This window comes from Macadamia integrifolia, chromosome 8 (genome assembly GCF_013358625.1).
Source record: "Macadamia integrifolia cultivar HAES 741 chromosome 8, SCU_Mint_v3, whole genome shotgun sequence".
Classification (NCBI taxonomy): domain Eukaryota; kingdom Viridiplantae; phylum Streptophyta; class Magnoliopsida; order Proteales; family Proteaceae; genus Macadamia; species Macadamia integrifolia.
In genome coordinates, this window is record NC_056564.1 from 6,718,165 (window position 1) to 6,741,924 (window position 23,760).

At 37.7% G+C, this 23,760-nt stretch overlaps 2 protein-coding genes and 1 pseudogene across 3 annotated transcripts; all 3 read right to left on the reverse strand.

Annotated features, from left to right (window-relative positions):
• Window positions 1-179: 179 nt before the first annotated feature.
• On the reverse strand, window positions 180-4,926 carry LOC122085856 (annotated as a pseudogene).
• Window positions 4,927-11,069: 6,143 nt separating this feature from the next.
• Window positions 11,070-14,903, reverse strand: LOC122086169 (cryptochrome-2-like). The gene is given in 6 exon segments (XM_042654900.1): window positions 11,070-12,081; window positions 12,204-12,442; window positions 12,445-12,909; window positions 13,265-13,486; window positions 13,639-13,692; window positions 13,695-14,903. Coding segments are annotated over 6 exon segments (1,515 nt in total). The 5' UTR covers window positions 13,957-14,903; the 3' UTR covers window positions 11,070-11,808.
• Window positions 14,904-15,899: 996 nt separating this feature from the next.
• LOC122085480 (mitoferrin-like) lies at window positions 15,900-21,849 on the reverse strand. Of its 2 annotated transcripts, XM_042653934.1 has the most exons (3): window positions 21,649-21,849; window positions 20,504-21,473; window positions 15,900-16,382 (listed from the first exon to the last, which is right to left on the reverse strand). In XM_042653934.1, the coding sequence occupies exons 2-3, from the start codon at window positions 21,278-21,280 to the stop codon at window positions 16,173-16,175; spliced, it is 987 nt and encodes a 328-aa protein (XP_042509868.1). In that variant the 5' UTR covers window positions 21,281-21,473; window positions 21,649-21,849; the 3' UTR covers window positions 15,900-16,172. The 2 variants fall into 2 exon arrangements, with proteins under 2 accessions (XP_042509868.1, XP_042509867.1); XM_042653933.1 differs by having other exon boundaries at window positions 20,504-21,849.
• Window positions 21,850-23,760: the final 1,911 nt, after the last annotated feature.

A 23,760-nucleotide genomic window follows, 5' to 3' on the forward strand; every position in this document is an offset into this window, starting at 1 on the left:
ATTGTTCATTCTGAACTTCAGTGAGACCTGATATGTTCTTTCGTTATCCTGTTTGTTTTGTTTTTAGAATTTTTCATGCAAATGATGTTTTATTACTTTTATATGAAAATTTTCCCATTTTCTCAATTTTTTTTTCTTTTTTGTTGGTATTTTTATGTTTTAATACTCAGGAAATCCTATTTTACAGGAAAATTTCACTTTCCACCTTTTTTTACAAGAAAACAAGTGTAGCTTATATGTGAAATACATTTTGAACCTGAATCAAAACCAGCCATTACTGTTAGGGCTAGTCCAACTTCACAGTTCTGGGTGTTGATATCCTCTTCCTGAACCCGAGATAGTTTTTCTCCACCTGAATGGGACATCTTGGTGAAACTAGACTCAATAGTTTTTATCTCTCCTCCCATCTCATATTGTCATTCATCGTCATCATTTCTCTTTGCTATAATTCTTAACAATGGGCTTGGGTAGTAAGGTTCACAAAGTGTTTGAATATTTTTTCTTCTTCATAATGGGCAAATTGACTGGAGCAGAAAATTGATTCCCAATGCATTTCTTCTTAGAGATTTCAGAAGATCCAACTGTAGTGCTCGACTCCTCATCCGTTGTCATTTCCACAGCTTTGTGCTTGACATTGTACTCGAATAAATTGGAGACACTTTGATTAAGAGACACATTAGCATTGTATGGAATTCTTTCCTTCAAAACAATCCCTCCATTTGCCAAATTCTCATTTTTGTTGGAGATCCTGACAGAAAATTGCTCCACCACCCTCTTTGCATTTGCATCTCTTGCAGCTGCTTCTGATTCTAACACGACAGATACTGCCTTATTTAGGCGTAGTCTTGCCACTTCTATGTCAATGACAGGCTTCGGCTAGTTTACTCCAAACTCCACCCCTGCAGTTCTAAGCACAGGTAAGGGAGCAACCCAAGGACAATGGATCCATTCAGTTGGTCTTCGTGCCAAATGCGGAAGCATGTTTCTTACATAATCTCCCTCTGGATCGTATTTTTTGCCTTCAACCTAATGCCAATAATAGAAGAAATAAAATAAGTTGGAGACAGAAGCGGAAACAAAGTGTAGTCTTCCGTCTAAGGAAAACCATCCTAAAGACAAATTTTAGTCACCACAAGAATTAGATATTAGTTTCATACTTTCATCAACAATGAAAATATGCTATGTTTGCTATATATTTTCTTTTTCGCTTAATAAACAAAATTGATCTTTTCTCACAAATGCAAATCAGACAGCTTATTTGACACCAAATCAGTGCACAGCACAGATAGATCCCAGCTTCTCCAGTAGATGTGTTATGTATAAGCCATGTAGGCTTTCATAAGTCGAAAATTTAAGTACCAGCAAATATTGATAAGCCATTGTTTGGAAAAGTAGTTAAACAAAAAAATACACGGGGGAGATCCATTAATGGCGGATTTGAAAACCCAGTAAATAGGAGTGTGTACCTCAGGGCTGTCTAGATGGTTGAGTTGAAGACCATCAGGTATGCTCCCAAAGATATACTGCCAACCGAGGATATCACTTTCTAGATCAGCATCCAACAAGGTCTCCCAGAAGTACTTCAACCCCCCATGTCCACGGAAGCTGTAGGACCTTCACTAAGAAACTTGAAACAATCACTCTAATCTTGTTATGCACCCATCCTGTAGCCCAAAGCACTCTCATTCCAGCATCCACTAAGGGGTAACCAGTCTGTCACTCTTTCCAAGCCTTAAAATGATCCTGGTCAGCACGCCATGGAAAATGTACCAAGTTTTCTAGTACTGGTCTCTCATGAGTAGATGGGAAGTTGAAGCAAAGGTAACGGGAGTATTCTCTAAATCCAATGGCCCTGAGGAATTGATTTGCACTCTCTTACCCTTTTAAGTTCCCACTCATTGCCCACTGTATCTGCTTCATCCGAACATGATAGAGACCTTTCTCACACTCAATTCTCCAAAATGAAGGTGAGGTGATAGCAGAGAAGTGGAGATTTCCCCCACATTCATCCTATTCCTGGAATAGTTGACCAGGTCATTTTCCAAGAATTGGGTAAGATTCTCATCAGCGTTGCTACAACCAGGGAACCATAATTTTTCCAGATAAATATTGCTAGATCTTTCTGATGCATCTTCAAGACCCAGCTCTTCAATTGAACACCTTACAGTTATTCCTGTGAAAGAAAAACAACATGGTAATGGCACTCAAAATGAGCACCTTTATTGTGCGTAAGTTTCACAAATGGACAGCAATTAATTGATTTTAAACAATCGACATCAAGACCTGATGTTAAATTACTAGTGAACATATGTTCATAAATATGCAGTACCCTTCTATTGTGCTAATAACAAGGTTCATTCTGAGAAACAAGAGGGCAAAGTGCCCAACTAGAACCAACTTCATCTTTCTATTCCACTTGTATGCGATATTTTCATTTTTCTAAAGGCACATCATTTAGTACCTCATTGCTCAAATCAATAATTCAGAGAATATCTTTCAATATGACTAAATATCTAAAAACATACCTGTGGCTGGAAGCAATTGCCATGGAGGAAGAACCATGCTACTCTCGATTGGCATGCCTAAGCATTGATCCCAATATGCATCAAATGTTGTATAAGCCTGTCCTGCTTCATCATGAACTTCCCATGGATTGTGCAACAAATCTCCATCAAAGCTTTGCACACTGATTCCCATTTCCACTAGCTTTTGTTTTATGTTAAGATCTCGGGGAAGTGAAATAGGATCTAAAGAGGGAACAGTAAAAAAAAAAAGGTAGTTCAAAATTAATTCCGTCTACTAGCTGGCGTAGAGAAAAGACAATTTTGTACTTCATACTTCTATAAAAAATTTTAACAACTTTTCCCTGTCTTATAAAGTTCTAGTCATTAAGAAAATTACGATATAAAAATGCAAGTACATAGTTGTAGGGTAACATAATTTTAAGAACAGAAGATAATTTTACTTGGGATATTAGAGTTCGTGAGGCAAAAAATCAGGGATTTATTGACATTCAACTTAAGGAAGGATCATCAAAACCAAGCCTAGACTATACAGTGCTTTTTTAAGGTAGGAAACCTCATGGGGATTTATTTGTCATTTGGATGGTTGTCGATCAAATACATCTGATCATATGCATGATATGCTTTAAAAGACATGGAGAAAGAAAGGTATTGTAGAATGGAAGAAGTTATCATTTTCCATCTTCCAAACACGAGAGAAAAAAAAAAAATTTACATTAAGAAAGACCTGTAAGTAAATAGAAAGAATGTTGTTTGCTAAAGAGTATAAGAGACAGGGACATAGAGAGACATAAACTAAAGTTTAGAACCTGATATGAAAGCATACCATAAAGATGGTTGTATACTATTTTTGTTGCCCCTGTGACATGGACACACTGCAATAGAGTTGCAAGAGTATTTTCAGCTCTGATAAACACAAGTGCAGCCCCCAGAGACCTCAAGGAGCGGTCCAAGGGGGCAAGAGACCTCTTCAGCCACCACCTTGAAGCTCGGCCAGGATAGAATCTGCCTTCTTCTGCAGGACACCATATATAAACAGGAAGGACAAACCTATCCATAGCAGCCGCAGCTAAGGCAGGATTGGCATCAATCCTGAGATCCCTCCTAAACCAAACAATTGTCTTTGAGGTTGTAGCCATACTAACTGGCTTTAGATTTTCTACTAAAACAATAAATTTATCTGTTGATAATTAAAACACACACAAAGTTGGAAAGCCCACAAAGAGTTCTAGGAGTTCTTTGATTTTAGCAGAAATAATAAAGGACTCCCACGAAATACCCCCTCCAAAAAATTAAAAGCCTGCTTGTCAGGTTGCCTTGTAATCCCTGCAAAAAGAACTATAAACAGAAGGGTTCATCAAGTCCTCAAACTTTGAAGGGTCCCATATATTGACTCTCAAAATTCTAAGGGTCACACTATTTGGGTTCACTCAAACTAGATTTATGTTGTAAACATGAAATGAAGAACATGTTTAAGGTGCCTACTAGAACGGAAGATAATTAAAACAGCGGTCAAATCCTGAAGATCCTATTTTGTTCTTATCTTTATCTTGTTTCGACCAAGAAGAGAACTTAGTAGGACAGAAGAAATAACTACAAACAAAGGAACAATTTAGAAAACAAAGATTTTTGCATCTACATCGGTTCTGAATCTCTCTCTCTCTCTTTTTCCAGAGGTAGTTCTGAATCTCTGTGATGCTCTTTCCTGCCAAAAACTATGGTCAGTATTTAAATTAGTTCCTTACTGATACCAGAAAAGGAAGTGTAGTATTGAGGTAGACAGAGAGCTAATAGCCTGAGTGTCGATTACACAGTTAACTAAAACCATGACTCTGCCCAACGACATACATGAACACATCCCTAAAATGATATTGACATTTCTCTAAAATGCAGCACCGGGAGAGGAAGAAACATCAGCCAGCTCTCACATCGACGTGTTCAGGGGAGCCTAAGACCTATGGCGAGCCATCAAGACTAGGACAGCCGAATTGCATTGCATCTCGTTGAATAAAAATTTGGGGCAGTTATTAAAATAAGGCAAAGAAACCCTAGCTGAGAGGGAATCTTTGATTTGGCATTTTCCAAGACCCGCTGGTCTCCATTGCCTCCCTGTTTCTGCCTCCAGGTTCCAGTGAAATGCACCAGTGCAACCACACTCCTCGACATAATCAAGGATGTTGAGATTGCAGGGTCCTCACTGTAAGGGACAACCTGGACTGGAGCAGGTGATGTGATTTTCCCGGGAGCCGTCTTCTTTCTAACGAACAGGAAGGGAGTACGTGAGATTGGATCCGCTGCTCTAATTTTATAAGTTAGGATTCAACACCCATCTAATTTTTCAGCCGCTATAAAAGTGTGGAGGGGTGAAAACAAAAAGGAAATGTGTTGAATGCTGACCAATACAATCAGATGATTCTGCAAACACATAGGATACATGAAGTGTAATTATACGATGTCTTTAATTCCATATGTAACAAAAGTGGATATTTTTGTAAATTTTCCATATTGGGTTTCACAGTATATTTGTATCAATAAGAAAAGTGAGGACAAGTGTTATAATCCTATTTTCCATTATTGATATTGAAGCAGGTTCTCATATTTTGGAATTGCTTTTCTACATGAAAGTGGTCCTGATTCGCACAAAGTTACCTATTCCCAATGCTCTTATAGTCTTACACCTCGTGGAATAATGTAGAGGTGTGGATTTTTTTTTTTGATATAGTGTGGGGGTGTGGATAACGGTGCCAGGGAACTTAGGGCTGTAGGCTATTGGATTCAGTTTATTAGTCTCACTCATCAGTCCTAAACTCATTCAACTAGTGTTCTTTCTTTCTCTCTCCTCTCTAGGGTATATATACATACACAAGTCTTTTGCTACAATGTTTTATTTCTTGGATAATATATGGGAAGAGGTTTTCTGGAGCTAGCAAGTCAACCAATGTGAGGCCTTTCCATCATATATATATATATATATACTAGTAAAAACACACGTGCATTTGCACATGTGGCTTTTGTATGGTGTGTGTGTGTGTGTGTGTGTGAGAGAGAGAGAGAGAGAGAGAGAGAGATAGAGAGAGAGAGAGAGAGAGAGATATGCATATGCTTTGATCTATACTACATGTAGTCATCTAACTAAATATATGTCCTCATTGATTTGTGAGTAAACTAAATATTGATACACAACATGTTGGGACGGCATGGAATCTGAAAAGGCAATTTTTTTTTTTTATGTTAATCTCTACAATAGTGTGACAATGTAAATGATATGTAAAAATTCAACGAGGGTGATACTTAGCTTGGAAGCATTAACTATGACTTTTGGGAAGGGTTTCAAATATGTTTGGTATTTTCAACTAAAGAACTTCTATGTTTAAGGAAGTGTAAATGAATCCAAAGTCAAATCATATTGTTGAACAAAAGTAGAGAGCATGCTTGATCAAATAAGGTATGCAACCCAACTAAGGCATTCTAATAATAATAAAAAAAAAAAGGTCAAAAAACCCATTTTGCATACTAAAGAACATCATAGAATCAACTTGATTTAGGTATTAGGCTTTGTCCATTATTGAACACATCATGAATGATATTATTTCATGTGGACAATTGCTTAATTTACTATGTTATGAACAATAAGTAAGAAAGGATCTTGATGGATTCGAACCACCATCCCCTAGGAACATGTTTCAAACATGATCATGTTCCAACAACTCTACCAATTTGAGCTGAAGACTACTGTAAAGTAAAACTTGTTATATACAAGTAATCAAGAAGTGTTGCTACAAACCTGGCTTCAAAAAATAATAATACAGTAGTTTTCCATTCAAAATATTATTCTAAAACATTATGGATGTGGCCTTCTCTTTATGGGTAACAAAGGTGCCCTCATTCGTGGCGATCAAATATATCCAAACAGTAAGAGAGAGCTCACCTGGGTATACCTTTGATGTGTTGCCTAGTACATCACAAGAAAAGGAGGAAAAAAAACTGAAAATTTAATTAAGATTGGTTGTTGATGATCAATGTATGGGTGGTATGTCGGGGGAGAGATTGCTAATTACTTGCAAAATGACAGCCAACCCAGTTGAAGCAACTGGATTTGTTCATAAGACTTCTTTAAGAGGTTGTAGATGGACATTGGCTTCTATTCCATCTTGGCTTTTTTTTTTTTTTAATGGCAAATCTATGGAGGGGCCTTCAATTAGGGTCATTAGCATTGCTCCCCCAACTTTCACCTAATTTCCAACCACCTTAGCATGCTTCTTGTTTTCCTTATGTTCACTTTCTCGATCCTTTAAATCACTCACCACTGATTGAATTGTCATTACCATGAACTAACCCACATGTATAAAGTATCATACAGTGACACAAAACCCATATAGGTGTGAGAAACAAATTAAGTGGTTCAATAAAATACTAAACAAAGAAGTCAATTATATAAACAGGAAAATCATTACAAAGGTCGAGGTAAGAAGTAAATTGAACATGTCTGTGGTGAATGTGGCTGATGTATAATTCATTCCAGCATTGTATAAGTTCTGATCAATTGTTGGTCCGTGGAGAAGTGAAATAGTTTAGTTCTCAGTGTTAGCTAGATTGTTATCAAACCCTTTCTCTCTCTTTCTTTTTTTTTTCATAAAATAACAACTTTCCTAGCTCGCATGCTCATCGATTTCTACGACAGACAATAATGATGTTAGCTAACTTGAATCGTTGAAGGCTTCCATTATATCCAAAAAAAAAAAATGTTGAAGGCTTCCTAATGAAAATCAAGGTCTTGGGCATGGTTCAAGGAATTGGTATGAGATCAGCTGAATTGGGTTATTAATATCGTAATTGACGAAAGGTGATATCACTTCTGGGGGCAATCTCATAACAATTTTCAATATGGAATTGTTTAAATGATTCAAAACTTGAATGGATCAAACATAAAAAAGGTCATGTTTATTTGTAGTCAAACAGGTAACAAACAGAACTTGCAACATTACTTTCAGTGCCCTTTAGCATAACATGCATTCATTTAGAGGTAGGGACAAATAGGGTAAATTCACATTAAGTTGGTTTTCTAGTAAAAAAAAAAAAATTACTATCAGCTTGAGACTCAGAGCCAACATGTTACAAATCCCAAAACAAAAATAATTTTATTTCTAGAATTATCCTCATTTTGCTCTAACTTTACACTGCTATCCCATTATGTTGTAACCCAATCCCACCACCACCACCAAGCTCTAGACTCTAAATATGATGTTCAAAGCATGAAACCTATAAAACTTAAAGATTAAACCATGAAAGCTATGAAACTTAACGCTTAACGCTTAATGTCGTACTCTGTTATGGTTGCGCTCGATACCAAAGGACCAAATGTGCTTTCGTGTCTTAGTTAAGCATGTCCATAATGTGGGTAAAACTTTATGTTTACTTTGTTAATCCATATTTCCTTAAGCGAAGGAGGATTTCCTTCACCCATGGTCATCATAGTGCTTGGATGGGTGACAAGGAACAATGAAGTACCTTGACCTTCAACATATAGAGAAATGAAGAAATAATGATCTTAGATTTGTGGGTGAGTCATTCACCATGGATGAAAGAAAACTCTCAACTTACAGCTTCAAACTCATATGTTTCTCCATGTTCTTCCCTACCCCCCACCCCAAAAAGGGAGTAAAACTAATCCAACCCAGCCCAACCCAGCTCATTATAGTTATATGGTTACGATTTCTATATGATGTATTTCGAATCGAACCAAAACAAAACCAATTGGCATTCTTAATTACGCTTCACTTCTCTTGTAAAAGAATGAAAAAACTTCTAATAACATATGTTTTACATGACAAATTAGATGAAAATGACAAATGGATGAGTGAATTATATATTAAGTTGATTTTCATGATTCATGTCTATTGTTTTCTAGAAAAATCATGCACATTGGATTGCCAAAAGTCCTACTTTTATCTATAAAAGAATCTCTCTCCAACAATGGCCTAATCCCATTCGTAAACCAGCATCACCCAACCCTGCGGCCAAAACCCCATCACCACCAGCACCATCACAATCCAAACGTATCATCTCCTAGTTAACAAGGGCTTCCTACACCCTTAGCACCACCTCCACAAGAAGGAATAGGAGATAATGGTCCCAAAACTCCTTCCTTGATCACCCTCGGTTGAGTGTTTAGTGTTGTGTTAATTCATATCTAATTTCTTATTCTTCCCCTATTGATATGGAATATTTGAACAATTCTAAGAAATTGGAGGAAACCAATAAACAAATAAGTACATTTATTGAATACTAACTATGATTTAATTTGCAATAAAAAAAAGTCTTTGAAGTAGTCCTTATTTCTAGATGTATCTTTGGTTCTTGTATATAATGGAACTGATCAACTCTAATTTTGATTCATGATGGTGAATATAGCCATCGAATATTATTATTCAGATATGGAATGGTTTTACATTATCAAGATAATTTAGATTTCCCAGTACATAGGACAGTTCTTGTCTACATAGAGCCTAGGAGAATACATGCACTCTCCTTGAAGCTCCTAGCATGTGAGAGGTTATAAAGCTTCATTGTCCTAAGTTTTTCAGAATATTGGAGATAATGTTTGAAACCAAATACTTTACCTACATTCATGGTGATGTTGCCTGCAAATCAGTTTTCATTGCGTGCAACTAAGTAGTTTTATAAATATGCATTAATGAGAAGTTGCCTTCATATAAAGCTCTTCTAGTGTAGCTTTTATATATAGCCTAGTTTTATCTAACAGATAAGATTTTTCTTAAATGTTATATTCATTGTTCCTAAATTTGAATTCTCGCCATGTTGCTTAACCTCAAGCACTTTTCCACACTATCCATGGGGTTTGGGGAAGTCCAACTACATTGCATTACCAGAATCCATGTTGTAAATTAACTATTGCAGAGGAATCCATTACAAAATTTTCTTTATAGAGATTAATTATTTTTCCTATTTTAGTAGAACTAAAGAATTCATAATATGCAATCAAAGTAGTTAAACCCAAATCAACAAAATTGTGACTGTGCAAACCAAAAGTGTCCAATGTATTCAAATAATTAGGAACTAATGGAAAGGAAAAGTGTGGAGAAAACCCTTTTCTACTAAAAAAATTTCTAGGAAGTCATTACAAGTTCTTTTTTATGGAGATTAAGTATTATTCATGTTTTAGTAGAACTAAAGAATACATAATAAGAAATCAAAGTAGTTAAACCTGAATCAACAAAATTGTGACTATGCAAACCAAAAGTGTCTAATGTATTCAGATAAATCAGCAACTAATGGAATGGAAAACAGGGAGAAAACCCTTTTTTAATAAAAATTTCTATCATGTATTAAGCACGTAAACTATAAACTGGAAGCTTACAATCATAAGATTATAATGTGGGAAGAAGGAGCTTACAGCCCAGAGCTTCTTATTGCTTTTGACAATCATCTTTAAATTTTCTAGAGTCTCTTAGTGATAATCATAGTTGACCCAAGAAAAAACAAAACGTTACATTGCCAACGACAAAATTGTCAAGTGAAAGATTTGCCACTTCGTGCTCTTACATAATAGTATGATATATACACATTCTATAAAATTGACTGAAATTTACCACGACAAGAAGGGGAAAAAAGGGTTGATGAAGATGTGGGAAGCTGGTTGATTGGACTGGGCATGTGATCCCTTTCTATGGAAGTTTTAAGGTTTTCTTGATTGATTTTAGGATGGTTGGATCCCGAAGACATGGGAGAGAACGAAATGACATCCCTGCCCCACATCAATCAGTGAAGAAGTTTGCATCTGATTTCAAAGTCCTTCCGTATTCCATTGAATATGGTCATATAAGAAATTTATCTTCCTTAACACTTTTCTCCTTATAAAAACATTGCCTATGTAGGATTCTTTTCCATGCTCTCTCACAAAAGTATGAGTCCCACACATGTATTTTGTTTTTTCTTTTCTATTTGAAAAATGTGGTATCCACATGGATTGATAGTTTTTTCATATTATTTTTTTTCTGATTATGAATTGATGTCAGTGTACGGTTTCTTTCCCATGCTGGCAGCTTGGAAAGCCCTCTCCCAAAATTTATATGCCTTCTTTATATGGTGTATTTCCTATGATATGGATTAGTTAACTAATTAATTAATTTTTTTCCTTTCACTAGGTTGAAGGCCTCTTACACCTGCTTAGTTTCTCTTTGTTGAACAATGGGAAAGTAATTTTCTGATGCATTTCTTTGTTTGAAGCAACAATGCAGAAGTTATGGGAACTCCATTTATGCTTCCCCAGTGAAATAAATAGTTGCAGTTTAAGACAAACCACTTTAGTTATGTTGGTTAGACCTTGATTAATTCTAGCACCAGATAGCTTTTGTTTATCTGAATATAAAGTGGTACCCTTTGAATGATTTGAATCTTGTAGCCTCTTTGACAGGTTCTTTGAAACTTTTAAAGCTTCAATTATTTACTTATCCTATATGAGGAGCTTATCAACACCTGATCTGGAACTTAATTCAAAAGCGATCACATACATTGAATTCAGAGTGAGAAGGAAAAAGCAAATAACATACTTTTGCTCATAACACATATCTGTGCAGTTTTATAGGAGAGCTTGTGGAGCCTCATCCACAGATAAGACTGAGCATGTCCTCAAATAAATAGGACTACATATATCTCTGTAGCTATGTGCCATAATAGGGCTTGCAATGTTGAATGTCAGTGCAGCTCATGCTTGTACAATTACAACCCTGGTGCACATGCACTGCTGGTTCAAAAGGTTTCAATTCTGAAAATTTCAACAATTTTTTACATCTCAAGTTCCAGTCCTGTAAGAATCCTGAGAGTCTGAAACTATAACCCAAGGAAAAAAAAAATTCTGCTCAAGTCAATTTACCATGAAAAAAAAACACTTGAAGAATCTAGACATGGCAAGCCAAGATTGCATTCTGTTCTTGTCTGGGTTATGTCAAATCTGGAGGTTCAGTAGGAAGTGAGGTTTTCATATTGGTGATAGGGAGGATGAGTGGATCAGAGAATTGTTTCCTTGGGTAGGAACGTTTATAAAGTGTGGAATATTATTTTCTTCTTCAAAACTGGAAAATTAACTAAAGCAAAAAAAATCGATTCACAATGCAATACTGTTTAGAGATTACAGAAGATCCATCTGTGGAGCTCGACGACTCATCATTTGTCATTTCCACAGCTTTTTGCTCAACATTGCATTGAAATTGGTTGGAGACACTTTCATTGCGAGACAATCCCTCCATTTGCTAAATTCTCATTATTGTTAGAGAAATTGCTCCATCTTCTTTGCATTTGCATCTCTTGAAGCTGCTTCTGATTCTAACGCCACAGATACTACCATATTTAGGTTTAGTCTCGCCATTTCTATGTCAATGACAGGCTTTGGGTAGTTTACTCCCAACTCCACCCCTGCCGCTCTAAGCACGGGTAAGGGAGCATTCCAAGGACAATGAATCCATTCGGTTGGTGTTAGTGCCAACTGCGGAAGCCAGTGTCTTACATAATCACCCTCTGGATCGTATTTTTTGCCTTGAACCTAATGCCAATAATAGAAGAAATAAAGTAAGTAGGAGAAAAAAGGTGGAAACAAAGGCTATAGTCTTCTGTTTAAAACTAACCCAGCTAGCATTTAACAATCCAGTAAAGAGGAGTGTGTACCTCAGGGCTGTCTAGATGGTTGAGTTGATGACCATCAGGTAAGCACCCAGAGATATACTGCCAACCGAGGATATCACTTTCTAGATCAGCATCCAAGAATGTCTCCCAGAAGTAATTCAACCCCCAAGTCCATGGAAGCAGTAGGACCTTCACTAAAAAACTTGAAACAATCACTCTAATCTTGTTATGCACCCACCCTGTGGCCCAAAGCTCTCTCATTCCAGCATCCACCAAAGGTAACCAGTCTGTCCCTGTTTCCAAGCCCTAAAATGATCTAGGTCAGCATGCCATGGAAAATATTCCAATCTTTCTAGTACTGGTCTCTCATGAGTAACTGGGAAGTTGAAGCAAAGGTAACGAGAGTATTCTCTAAATCCAATGGCCCTGAGGAATTGATTTGCACTCAGTTCCCCTTCAAAGTTCCCATTCATTGCCCATTGTATCTGCTTCAACCGAACATGATAGAAGACCTTTCTCACACTCAATTCTCCAAAATGCAGGTGAGGTGATAGTAGAGAAGTGGAGCTTCCCCCCACCTCCATCCTATTCCTTGAATAGTTGACCAAGTTGTTTTCCACAAATTGGGTCAGTATCTTATCTGCGTTGCTCCAACCAGGGGACCATGATTTTTCTAGATAAATATTGCTAGATCTTTCTGATTCATCCTCAAGACCCAACTCTTCAATTGAACACCTTATAGTTATTCCTGTGATAGAAAAACAACATGGTTGTAGTACTCAAAACAAGCACCTTTATACTGTGCGTAAGTTTTTCAAATGGACAGCACTTAATAATTTTAAACAATCAAAATCAAGACTTGATGTTAAATTACTAGTGAACATATATTCATAAATTCACAAAACCCTATTGTTGTGCTAATAACAAGGTCCATTTTGAGAAACAAGAAGGCAAAGGGCCCAACTAGAACCAACTTCATCTTTCTTGTACACTTGTATGTGATATTTTCATTTTTTCTGAATGCATGTCACTCAGTACCCCATTGCACAAATCTGGGAAATTCAGAGAATATCTTTCAATATGCTAAATATCTAAAACTGTACCTGTGGCTGGAAGCAATTGCTGTGGAGGAAGAAGCATACTAATCTCAATTGGCATGCCTAAGCATTTATCCCAATATGCATCAAATGTTGTATAAGCCAGTCCTGCTTCATCACGAACTTCCCATGGTTTGTGCAACAAATCTCCATCAAAGCTTTGCATACTGATTCCCATTTCCATTAGCTTTTGTTTTATATTAAGATCTTGGGGAAGTGAAATAGGATATACAGAGGGAACCAAAAAAAAAATATATATATATATATATATTGATAATAAGAAATGCCTGCAAGTAAATAGAAAGGATTTTGTTTGCAAAGTAAGGAGCATAAGAGACAGAGACATAAACTAAAGCATAAACCCTGATATGAAAGCATACCGTAAAGATGGTTGTATACTATTTTTGTTGCCCCTGTGACATGGACACAGTGCAAAGAGCAGCAAGAGTATTTTCAGTTTCGATTAACACAAGTGCAGCCCCAAGAGACCTCAAGGACCGATCCAAGTGGATAAGAGACTTCTTCAGCCACCACCTAGAACGTTGGCCAGGATAGAATCTGCCTTCTTCTGTAGGGCACCATATATAAATAGGAAGGACACACCCATCCCTTGCAGCTGCAGCTAACACAGGATTGTCATCAATCCTGAGATCCCTCCTAAACCAAACAATGGTCTTTGAGGTTGCAGTCATACTCATTGGCTTTAGATTTTCTACAAAAGATAACAAATTTATTTGTTGACTTAAAAAAAAAAAAGAAGGTTGGAAAGCCCACTAAGAGTTCTAGGAGTTCTTTGATTCTTCTTCCTTTCCAGTGGAAGCAGAAATAATAAAGGACTCCCACCAATCTCCTCCCCCCCACCCCTGCCACAAAGTAAAAGCCTGCTTGTGAGATTGCCTTACAATTTCCAGTATGCCACCCCAAAAGAACTCTAAACAGCAGGTTTTCTCAATTCTAAAAAGCCCCAAATTTGATCTTTAAAAAGAAGGGTTCCTCAAGTCTCAAAAACCCTTCGAACTTTGAATGGTTCCATATCTTGTCTCTCACAATTGCAAGGGTCAAATCACTTCAGAAAAATCAATAAAATTCAAATAAATCACTCCAATCTAAATTTATGTTGTAAACATGAAATGAAGAACATTTTAAGATGCCTACTGCCGACTATGACTGAAGAAAAGAAAATCCATCCATCCTGTTTTGCTCCTCTTCATCTTGTTTCGACCAAGAAAGAAAGGAACAGCTTAGAAAGCAAATAATTTTGCAACAGCATCAGTTCTGAATCTTCTGATGCTCTTTCCTGCCGAAAACAATAGTGAATATTTAAATTAATTCCTTCCTGATACCAGAAGAAAAAGTGTAGCATTGAGGAAGATATAGAACTAATAGCCTAATAATTCCTAACTGGTTGTCGATTACACAGTTAACTACTAGACCAGAATAGGCAGATATTGCTTCAGTTTCATAATTGTGATCAGCTCCTGCCCTGATATTACGGGAAGCTGTGCCCACATTTGCTCAATGACATACAGGAGCACATGGATTTGGTGGAGAGAGAGAGAGAGAGAGAAAAACTCTTAACTGGTACCTCTCCAGTCCAGCACCATCCCCGGGGCCGGACAGGATCCTAATCCAGGAAGACATCCCTAATAAAATGAAATTGATATTTCTTCAAAATGCACCTGAAGAAGAGGAAACATCGGATTTGACTCTTCTCCTGAGCGCCCATCGCCCAATTCGATCCATAGTTATCTGAATGCGCGTCTCGTGTTAGGCGGTGATCTAACATTTTCAGAAAAGGCACGAAGAATGAAGCATTGACAAAGATGTGGAAAACGAGACTCCAAGAACCGTTGGATCACCACCTAGACACATGATTCTCCCTCATGCAACTATGAGCAAGAATTGAGCGATGGGCGCTCATGAGAAGAGCCGGATCTGATAACATGAGCTCTCACATCCACCGATTCCGTGTTTAGATGAGCTCCGGGATAGCCATCTAAAAGAGGAGCTCCGGGATAGCCATCTAAAAGAGGACTGCCGAATTGGATTGCATTTCGTAGAATTATTCCAATTAAAAGTACATTGAATACACAGCCTTAGTTTTTCACCCACGATATTAAACATATAAACCCATTATTTATCGTCTCACCTGCTCGATCTAACATTTTGAGAGTCCAAAACATCCCCACCACTCTCAATTGTGGTTAAAGAGAATGACTATACAATTATACTTTGAAAGCATTCGAAATCATTAATGAATGTTTTGAAATTAAGATTGTGTTAGCTAGAATTTTTTCAAATGTATTATCAACCTAAAATGTATTCCAAGAGTGCACATCAATCGCAGCCTTAAACAGATAGATACATCTGTACAAGAGATATACTTGCCTTTTTGCCACCGTTCTACCAAAAATTAGATCCTTACTTTTTCTCACATGGAGTGTTAGAGCAATGTACGGAAAGCAGTTTATTAAAAGGATGAGATGCCAATATAAAAAAGAAAGAGGAATGGATGTAAAACTTGTTTGTAACGACAAAATATGTGGGAATAGACCTTTACAAAATGAAAGGAGAACCCTAATAAATTGTTTGTTTCTACTGTGAAAAATACCTAATTCCACCCTGTGGAGAACCATTCAACTATCATAATTAATTTTCATTAACATTATTAGATCTGAAGATAGCTTATAAAATACAAAAGCCAATTTAGCCACCTAGTCCGATGACCTGTTAAAACAAAAATAATAAACTTACAAGTGAAAATTAAATCACCAATTTAAGACCTTCTTCAATACATACTGGCCAGCTCCAAAAGATTTTTTTACACTTGATCTGCAGCTACCGTGGCATGTTCTTGCTGTCTTTTGTGAAGATACAATGGAGAAAATATTTTGTTGTTCTCTTCACTATTTTTTCAGGTGACATGTCTGTTGCTGTCTTTTTGTTTTTGGAAGAAAGATTTTGCTGCTTCATATGTAGACCAGCAGATTGCAGCAGCAGGGGCATGGAAAAGCATCCTGGGCTTCCATCCCCTCATTAGACCAGCATATCCCTCCTTCCTTACTATTGTTTGTATGACACTGCCAATTGAGCTGTTGGAATATCTATCACATCCACAGACACCCTGTGAACTCAATTTAAAGAAAAAAAAGTAGTGAGATGATTGTCAGAACTCAGGACACAGGCAAGAAGCATGAACTATATAGGATAGGTGGCAAAGATGTAGACCAGGAAAGCATGCAGTAGAAAATAAATTGAATAAAAATCAGAGGATGGCAAGCAGGGTACTCAAAACAAAACAAAACAAAATAAATGCAATTGTAAAATCAGACTAATAATAAACTACCAAATAGAAATCACAGAAAAAGTAAGCAGAAAACTATATTAACCCAGACAGCCAACTCAGTCAGCACTCCTAAATCCCTGGATAACCCCGTCCTCCCCACAAAGGGAGTGGAGGGAGGGAAGTACATTGTAACCCTCCAAAGTCCAAACACTAGTAGTTGGCCCTAGATGCTAAAAAATTACGTTTCTGAGGTTGTTAGTGTTGTCTTAGTAGGCAAAGATTGCAGTTCTTCACATGGTACTGTGATGCAGTATTGAAGAAGAGGAGGATCTGATTCTTTCTTGCATATGGTTTGATTCCAATTTTCCTCGATTGGTTAAAGGTTAAGTCTGGTCATGGGATTTTTCAGGGTATTCTTGGTAGATTTCAATTAAAAAAAAAGGGGGGGGGGTGGATCCTGCCCTGTGGCCCCTGTTATCTTATACTTTTCTTTTCTATCTTAATTTTCTACCGATCTGCAGGTAAGTAGTCCATTCATTTGAAGCTGCAGCACCCATGTTTCTGGCCAGTTTCCAGTTTGTTTGATCTGTCATCTCTGTCAGCTGATCATGTTTATACCAAATGAGAAATCATGGGCAGCCTTCAGTGTCAGTAGTGAACAACAACAAAACAACAAACTTAATGGGGCCACTTAAATGGATCCGTGAAAAAAGCAAAATAGAAAAAATGAAAATAAAAGGAAAGAAGCCCAGCACCAGCAAGTCAGGAAAATCTCAGCAAGATGGGGTCAGATACATGGATCCTTGCCCTCCAATCGACTCTATCTGAGGTTATACTTGGGACACTAGCAAATAGTTAATTAATTACGCATTTTTTTCCTCCCTAATGATTTGTTCAAGAGATAATTAGAATGGAATCTTCTAGTTCTACCACATGGCAGGTCAGATGTGATTGAAATTTTGTGGATAAGTAGACCCCAAGGTCAACGCCACACGTCAAGTTTCAGCCCAAACAGTTTTGGACATGTGGCAAAACTAAATATAAAAAAATTTAGGACTACCAAGAGTGTGCACAAGACTCTGAAGGGGTGCATGGACATAGGAAGGTATATAGAGTTTGAACCTGAAATTTGAAATGTGGCCTATCCAGACCATTCCCTAAATATCCAATAATTGAATTTTCCCCATCACTCTTCCATGTCGAAAAGTTAGGTGTGCTCAATGAGGAGATTCCATCCTAAACAACCATGATAGGAAACTTTTGCCAAGGTAATTTGAAAACCAGCAACTTCCCCACGATTCAAATGGGCTGGTTGTACCCAGGTAATATCCAAACGGTTCTCTAAGCTTGGTAAAAAGCATTTTGCAATTACTATTGTTAAGTAATTGTTCTGGTCTTGTCTATAGGGATGTTATTTGTACCCCTATTGGACCATCTAGTTTAGTCATTAAATTAGTCACATGTGTTTAGCGATGTAGAAGAGAGCAGCACTCATGATAGGGGTTCTGTCCCTATCGTGAGAGAGGTTAGGTAGAGTTGGTTTGGTTTAAAGTCCTAATGATTCCTTGTTGGATTGTATCTCTTTTTTCATTTGGTAATATAAATAAAACCTGTCCAGCGACAGAACAATACACAAATTCTATTGCTGAACTTTTCTCCCACTCTTCTCTCTCTTTTATCTCCATCGTTTCTTTTGTTTCCTTCTCTGCCTATATCCCTTGTTGACTGGTTAGAGGTTACTGAGTCTTTCTTCCAGTTACAGCTATAATCTTGGAGTTCTTTTTCCATTAAGCTTCAGCCTATATTGTATTAGAAATTAGAAATTCCTCCCTTAGCGTTTCATAAAGTTATCACTTTGTGACAACTCCCTATCATCAATTTTCACCACCCCACACTCAGTCCTATTGTTACTAATGTTACACATCAAACGCTCTGTTTTTGTTCACCTTATCATAAGACCTTTTGATTCCAAGGTTGATGTCCATAAATCCAACTTTACATTTATCTTAACATTTGTTTCATCCACCAAAACAATATCATCTGGCAAAAAGCACACACCAAGAGATCTTATCTTGAATGTCTCTACTCAACTCATCTACGATTAGTGCAAAACAAATACGGGCTTAGAGATGAATCTTGGTGTAATCTAACTGTTATTGGGATCTTGTCCCCTCACAGTTCTTATGCTAGGCACCACATCATGATATATATCTATAATTATGTCCATGTATTTACTCGAAACACTAACCCTCTCTAAAACTTGCCCAAATAATTTTCTAGGAACTCTATCACAAGCTTTTCCCAAATCAATAAAGAGCATATGAATATCTTCTTGTACCTTAACCATTATTTCTTTCCTTAATCCCAAAGACCCGAGGCCAGGCAGGCCTATCAGCAGGAATTTCAAGGCTGAAACCTCAGACCTTCCAACATTACAGGGGTTTTCTAATGTGCAAGTAACAAGGGATTTCTTGGGATTCTATTGCAATTGGCTTTTGGAGAATTGAAGGTAAAGGTATAAATTCCACACTGGAGACCATATTAATCAGTAAAGGCTTCAATGGTTCTCTTGCTGGTTGATTTAAAAAAAAAAAAAAAAAAAGAAGGGGGGGAGTGGCAGGTTGCAGAAATTAAGAAAAGAAGTAATAATGCAAGAAAAAAGAATCAGTGATAATAAAATAGTACAAGAGATTTAAATAGGTGTTTATTAGGTATTTTACCACACAATAGACCACAACCAATAGAAAAATCAATGTGCTTTCAAAGTCTAAGAGGAAAGACCTATCAAGCATGAATTGCCATAAGTATAATCCAATGACAAAGAAGTGAGAATTGAAGGTTATCGAGGAGAATGTTTGCTTCAATATTTTCCGGAGCACGTAAATTATAAAATTGCATTACCAAGTTAACCAGGTTCCACTATAATCAATGAGTATCAACATGAAACATTGATATAAAAATCCATTCACTCCATCAGTTACAAGGATCAATCATCTTTTGAGCCAAATATTGCTAGACATCCCCCAGCACAAAAATCCCAAGACATTCAGCCTAAGAGATTCGTTAAAATATGATCACAATCCTATCACAGATAATTGTTAAATGATTTTGTTTCAAAGAATAATAAGATTAATGAAACAATAACCAAAGGTAACCTGCAATTTGAAGAAAGGGGGAAAGGGTAGATAAAACTAAAGTTATTTAATGTAAAGATGATTTGCATCTAAATTAGTCAGATATGCAATTTTTTACTTTTTCCCCCCATCTACTTCATGCGATGGGTTCCAATTTATGAAGTCCAAGTGTAACATATTTCTTCGCCAAATGTGGCCCTTATGTTCAGCAACAAAAAAATCACTTCCCATGTAATTTAAAAGAGGTTGATCAAAGTGCCATATAATGAAGAGTAGATCACCCGTAAACTTGCTATCTCTAGTACATCTCATTCCAGTCATGCTGGCATCCAGGAAAGAAAGGCACTAAACACATGGAACTAGAGAGAATAATATAAACGTGTTCAGATAACCAACTTACAAATAGTGAAGTCTCATTAATACAATAAATCTACTGAAAACTATATTCCCATGACAAACCATCCCCTCCCACTCCCCACCCCCCAACCCCCAAAAAAATAAACCCAAATCTTTCTACGACCTTTCCTTGTCCTTTTATATCTTCCTGCTATGTTAAGATACTAAGCATCTACAAGCTCTACATGTTTGTATACGTGTTCACAGAGAGGTAGCTTAATAATTTAATGATACCAAATTAAAAGAAAAAGAGTAACGCATGCGAACAAATTCTCAAGACCAAACCACGGTTAGTAGTAAGTACAGACTTCCAAATACTAGCATGAATCTGAATTATCGACAAAAGTAACATGGACACCAATCAAAGAAAGACATAATAGGTAGATAAAGAGAAGAAACCTTTTAGAAGAATTAAGAGGAAATAACAACCTGGCACTGCAACTGGGTCTTGACAACATCAAGGGGAGTCGTCACACCAGCAGCCAAAGCCCCAGCAGCTGCTCCTGCAGTGGCATGAACCACCAGGCTCTCATCGCTGGCATTCTCCGGTGATATCTCCGATAACCCCCGCTTGGCAGCCTCATATGTCGCAAAATGAACGGCAGTAAACGGGGCATTCATCACAACAGTAGTTCGATATGAAGCGTAAAACGCACCAAACCCCTCTTCTCTCATGATTCGCTTAATACAATCTAACACCCCTTTATAAGGACTATCCCTCAACTGTAATCTCTGCTTCACCACATCCATTGGAGTAAGGACGGCATCACTGGAAACCGTGGCAAAGACCCCAGAAACGGCGTGGGCAAAAGAATTATTGGGGTTTCCTCTAGAGAATAATTCTTTACAGACCTCGTAGACGGAAAAATAAACAGCGTGGGCAGGACCAGCACCAAGACCCATTGCACCAATGCCACGGTAGAGGCCAAGAGGGCCTTCGTGCTTCAAAATGGAGGTAAGGGCTTCTCGGAGACCAACGGTCTTGGCAGGGCAGGCACCCATGGCCTGCATACGGGTCTTGAGGGTATCGACGGGGAACATTGCCATGTGCTCAACACAGCCGGCGATGGAACCAGCAATCATGTACTGCCAGAACTCAAGGCCATCGTGGGATGAAACGGTGACATCAGGGTGTTGGTAATCAGGGGCTTGAGGGACCGGACGGAAATCTGGGTTCTGAAATTTGGGAGAAGCGTCTGTAGCCATTAAGAGAGAGATTAGGAAGCTTGTGAGTAGGAGAAGATTGAAGAAGGGCTGGTGCTTAAAAGAGAGTTTGAATGATAAGGTTTTGGAGTCGGAGATCGCTTTCGGACAGAGTTGAATTGGGTTGTCGCCATACACAATTATTTTTGGGAAAATTTCCGGGCGGGGAAGATGGAAAGAGAAAGTCTTGTCACATCTGAAAGAGATTTACAAGAAGAATCAAACCATGTTGATAAACACACAAAAACATATCTAAAAAACTAAAATTCTAGAAGAAGAATAAATCAATAAAAGGCAAACAAATTGTAAAAAGTGTGATCAGAAGAATATAGTTGCAGGTCAGATAAGCTAGGGTTTCTCCTGTTTCTTACTCTCCAAAGATGCAGGATTATTCTTCTCTTCTGGCTGGCGCAGACGCGCATTAGTTCCTTAAGTTTCCCCCTTTCAATAGGACGTTGAAGAAATCCAACTGTCCAACTGGTCAAGATTTCTACAGAGAACTTTTGTGCAATGACTCAAGGAGTCATGAGTCATGACTCGTGACTCATCTATTCCACATACACATACACACGGACACGGACACCCAAAAGAGAGAGAGAGATAAAGATATTATAGGTGGTGTTTGTTTACCCCTATAGTTCTATTCCGATTTTAATTTTTGTTTGGGTTGCTGGGGCGGCGCGAACAGATGGTGATCTTTTCGGGCCACCTTCTGAGAACGGGTATAGCTTTCTTTTTGCCCATCAACCATCGTTAATTCGTAGCCTTTCAAAATAAACTAATAAAGACCCTTATATATTCTATTTTAAATTTCTTTTCTGATTCCCTCATAAATGGAAACTCGTATTTTTTTTTTCCACCCATGCTAATTCAAAATCCCTAAATTACCTTTCAAATCCCTTCATGTAGTTGCCCTTGTTGGACCACCAATGCGGCATTGATGGCTGGTTGTTGTCGATCCTAGAGATGGTCTGGGAGGGGTACATATGCGTTTTGATTGTAATACAAAGAATCCGACATGGGTGTTCATCAAGTATGGAATTTTTCTTTGTACCTATTGTTTCATTATTCTTGATTATGAATTTATTTATTCATTCATTGAAAAACAAAAAAAAACCGAAGTATGAAGATGGGCTATCGGAGGGGATTGAATGGTAGTTTAGGATTTTGAGTTTATGGAGAAAGAGATGTGAAAATTTGCTTTTCTTGGAGAATCAGAAGAAGGAAAAAAAAAGGGAATAGCCTGGATTGAAAAGTTCAAGTGAATATAGAAAAATATAGAGGAGTGATAGGAATTTCTCCTTGATCCAAATATCCAATCATCCACTAGACCACTACCATTCAAGAATGAAAAAAAGGGGGGGGGGGGGCCGGGAATCATTTCTGAGTTGACCCCCTTGGCGAAACCTGTTCAACCCAGAAAAGAGCCCCCAAAACCTGGTCCAATTGATAAGCAGGCTTCTCCCATATTCGAGCTTGCAAGTCCAATCCTTAGTTCGACAGGGGAAACCTACACAAGTCCACTGAATAATTGGGCTAATTGGAGCAGGCACAACCAGGAATTTCTTGTCAATCCTATTCCAACTATGCGGATATGATGTACAAAGCAATGCCAGAGGATCTAAATTATTGAACAATGACAGTCATTTTGCTTGGACAGTGTCGACTGTCGACAACATTTGGCTTATATCAAAGATAGAAACGGGTGAGTAAATATCAGGCCACAAGGAGTTAGAGCACTTTAGAGTAGAGGTGGTGGTAGCGTTTAGGACTTGTGTTATCCACAAGCCTTCTGAGACTGAAAGAAAGGGATATATATATATATATATATATGTCTTCTTGTGTGTTGGAACTTGGACGTGTTGGTAAGCATGAACAATGAAGATAATGGAGAGAGAGAGAGAGAGGGAGAGAGGGTGTGTCCCTTCCGATTCCCAATTGTTTTCGAAACTTCACTGTCCATGTAAAGTAATGTAGAGAGAGAATGATGGGAGGCACGCGTGTGTTGCCCACAAGCCTCCCTCAGTTATCCCCACTGGTTTTTTTTCTTCGTTTTCTGTTGTTGTTTACTTGAGCCCTCAATATCACAGAAACTGACCCTTAGTACTCTTCACTTTGGAATCAACAAGAGATATCTCTCTACGGAAAGTCTCTGCTTGATTGGTTTTGATTTTGATTTTGAGGTAGAAGTGAAAAGTGGAGTCACAGGGTCCCCCACCCCCACCTCCACCTTTCCTCCTTCCAACCTTTCCCCATCTACTTCTAGCAATCATGTCATCTACTACAGAATATCCTCCCTCACCCCATCCAAGGTTTGGATTGGATTGGATTGAATTGGATTGGGAAATTCAGAGATTGGTAGAACCCATTTCACGGCGGTGATTGGGTCGGCTCTTGTTTGAGTGGGTAATCCTAGTTGTGCCACAAAGAAGGTTGATGTTGAAATTTCAACTATTCGATATATGAGGCATGGATTAGATTGA

Excerpts from the sequence above, each read along its gene's own strand:
- LOC122085480 (XM_042653934.1), bottom strand. The coding sequence starts at position 21,280 with ATGGCTACAGACGCTTCTCCCAAATTTCAGAACCCAGATTTCCGTCCG. Across the intron at positions 16,383-20,503 it reads AGACCCAGTTGCAGTGCCAG|GGTGTCTGTGGATGTGATAG; the intron begins GTTGTTATTTCC and ends TTGAGTTCACAG.